The 3361-nt window shown below is 43.2% G+C and overlaps 1 protein-coding gene across 1 annotated transcript; it reads left to right on the forward strand.

Annotated features, from left to right (window-relative positions):
• Window positions 1-337: 337 nt before the first annotated feature.
• LOC125529819 (mitochondrial outer membrane protein porin 6-like) lies at window positions 338-3331 on the forward strand (the record flags this gene model as incomplete). The annotated part of the gene is given in 7 exon segments (XM_048694236.1): window positions 338-429; window positions 588-663; window positions 1396-1463; window positions 1585-1695; window positions 2179-2265; window positions 2498-2706; window positions 3182-3331. Coding segments are annotated over 6 exon segments (674 nt in total), but the record flags the coding sequence as incomplete, so codon positions are not given.
• Between the last annotated feature and the right edge of the window lie 30 nt (window positions 3332-3361).

The raw sequence follows: 3361 nt of genomic DNA on the forward strand, positions 1-3361 counted from the left end.
ATAAAAATCGTATTTTGTCAAATCTATACCAATGGCAACATTAGTACCACCTCATGTATATGTTTTAAATTCAAACTGAAAGCGTAAATTTACATAAAGAAAGCGTATTGTAACGGTGAACCCATGAAGTTAATCCATGCTTTATTATTAGGGATAGATTAAGGATAGAAATATAAATTTGGTTTGCTTCGGGTGCACGTCCAAATATCCATCTCCTCCTCGTGGCTACGGACTCCTCGCCGTTGTTTCCTTTTACCCGTCCCGAGCCCGTGACCTACCCAACCCAACCCAACCCGACCCGGCGCGGATCTAAAATCTCTCTCTGCCAGCCACCACGCGCCTGCCCTACAGCCGCCACCGACGCCCCGCCCCCCCCGTCGCCGTTCGTCTCCGCCCCGTCCGCGGTCTTTCCCCCCATTGGGGTTCGAGGTATTTGCACCCGCCGATTCTCCAAACCCCACTGATCTCCACGATTCCTGGGCGGCCGGCGCGCCGCCTGGATCCGCCGCCGCCGACTCCGCTGCCCTGCCGGGGCGTCGATTGATCATGCTGCTGATATGGTCGAGTTATTTCCTTTAAATTGGCAGGACCTGAGGTGCTTCTAGCTGGGAAGGATGAGCAAAGGCCCGGTTCCGTTCCCTAGCTTTGGAAAGAAGGCAAAAGGTAGGCGGGCATCTTCCTCTTCCCTGGTACTCGATTGTCAAACATCATGCTAATTTATGCACCTGTTGTGTGCCTTGGTGATTCAATTTTGCTGTGGCTGGTCCTGAGAATGCAGTGTGTTTCTTGGTATCTTTTAGATAGAGCTAACTTGAGACCGACAGAAGCATATGTTCCAACAGGTTACATAGGGCTTGCTTTGAATCCACTGCACTTAATAATCGCTTTGCTCATTATTAGTGGAGCTGTATGATAGTTTTTGAACGGACAAATAGATAGATACTCTCGTCTCAGCTTCCTTTTTCAGTTACTGCATTAATTCGATGTGTAGTCCCATATATACCTGCCAACTGGAAACCGTTGTTGCATTCCTATGATCGGCACATATGGACCGTGTTTATAAAGAAATAACGGCTCTACTCCGAGGGAACCCTGTATATGACCTGACTGTTCTGCGGAGTGGTTTCTGGACCGCTGATTGCTCATCTTGTTGTAGTATCTCGTTGTTTTATATATAACTAGTTTGAGTAATAACCGTTCCCCACCTTTATCTGATGTTGTCTGGTAAATACAGGTTAATTTTGTGCTTGGTTTGTTTTAGTTTTCAGCGCTTTTTTAAGCCTTCGTCTGGTTGTACTTTATTGTCATCTGAATCTTCGTCTGGTTGTACTTTTTTGTCATCTGAATCTACGAGTGTCTTGCATTAACTTATCTCATCTGTTTATTTCTCTATAGATCTCTTGTACAAGGACTACAATTTTGACCAAAAGTTTTCATGGTCAACAACTAGCGAATCTGGTTTGGTAAGCACTCGTCATTTAGCCGCCCATTGCAGTTTTTTTGTGTGTGTGAAGATAATGTCCTAACTACTTGCTTGCTTGTTAGCTAAAAACACATTGCCTTTATTATTGTATTATATTGCAGGGTATCACAGCCTCTGGTGTGAAGTTCGATGAACTCTTCATTGGTGACATACGGGTACAACATAAAAGTGGTAGAAATACTGTTGATGTCACAATCGATTGCGATTCCAAAGTAAGATCCTTGTAAAGTTCGGTTCTCTATTCTTGTTTACATGCATGTATTTTGTACAAAGACTACAGTGTATTATTGCTTATATTTTTCTCAAATAGGGGCTGCTAGTTTGGCCTCATTAAAGCCTCATAAATGTACGTATATTAGAAGACGAAATAGGAAGTAACATGCAGTGCCAAAATAAGTAGGACATATGTTTTAATTTGGCTTTTGTTCAGCTGAAATTGATGAATGTTATATGTAATGCTGGACGGCCTTCCGTTTTGACTTTTGAGGCTATAAAGAATGTACTGACATAGCCAACTTGTTGATTTCTGAATGTGAGATTTAGATAGACTATCATATCTATGCAGCTGTGTTCTTAGCTCAGTGTTTCATTTCTGAAGACTGAATATTCTTATTTTTCCGACCTTCCTAACTTATGGCATGTCAGAGTTAAACATCGTCTATCTATGTATCTTACTAGAGTCTTTGCTCCTGCAGGTGTCAACCGCGGTCACTTTTGATGAAGTAGTCCCTGGTTTGAAGACTTCTTTCGGCTTCAAGGTTCCTGATCAAAAGTCAGGGAAGGTGGGTATATTTTGCTTTGGAGGGATAATCAATTTTACTGAAAACATAGGAAGTTGGTGCTCTAGTAAACGAGTAATGCATTCAGCGAGTCTAAATAAGCTGGATTTGAATCTTTTGTCACATCATATTTATCTATTGCCTGTAAATTGGCTTATAACCAACATTCAACCCCACTGCTTCTCCATATTGTGTTATTTCCATTGTTTTTCTACTAATTACTGTTCATTGTCAGCTCGATTTGCAATACCTTCATGATCGCTTCACACTGAATTCAACCATTGGCTTGACTTCGGCACCTGTGATCGAGCTGGCAACAACTATTGGCACAAACGAACTTGCTGTCGGTGCCGAGGTTGGATTTGACAGCACTTCAGCTTCTGTTACCAAGTACAACTCAGGGGTCAGCTATACCAAGGATGATTTTTCTGCCGCCTTACAAATGTAAGTCTTTGCAAGTTCCTGCTTTGTTCAAGGTTTCAAGCATACGAGATCTGCATTGTGACACATTGCTCGAATGCAGCCAATTACATCTTTCTGCTTGCAAAACTTGCCCACATAGTTGTTCGGTACTGCTTTAGATTAGGAGTAGTAAGTAGTAACAAGGAAGAACTTGACTAGTTAAATTGTGCAGCTAATTGTCTAAAGTGGAAGCTTCAGGTTGCGCTGAAGTTTGAACCCGTAGCTGATTAAAATATCATATAGGATAATACTGGTAACTTTTAGGGTAGCAACACCCGTAGAGTGCATTGAGATGTCTGTCTCCAGGATTACAGACATTTTCTCTTGACAAACTCCATCTGATATGACTTCCCTATATTGGATATCTTCTGCAAGTCTGATGACCGGATGCATTTTGGTTAGCAAAGCCCTCGCTTGCCGTTCACTAACAAACCTTGGTTTGTGTTTTGCTACACAGGGCTGACAAAGGCGAGACACTGAAAGCTTCCTACATCCACCTGTTCAGCCCGACCAGCGCAGTGGCGGCCGAGGTAACGCACAGGTTGAAAACAAAGGAGAACTACTTCACCATCGGGAGCTCCCACGCGCTCGACCCGTCCACGACGCTTAAGACGAGGATCAGCACCAGCGCGCAGGG

This window comes from Triticum urartu, unplaced genomic scaffold, assembly GCF_003073215.2.
Source record: "Triticum urartu cultivar G1812 unplaced genomic scaffold, Tu2.1 TuUngrouped_contig_5873, whole genome shotgun sequence".
NCBI lineage: Eukaryota > Viridiplantae > Streptophyta > Magnoliopsida > Poales > Poaceae > Triticum > Triticum urartu.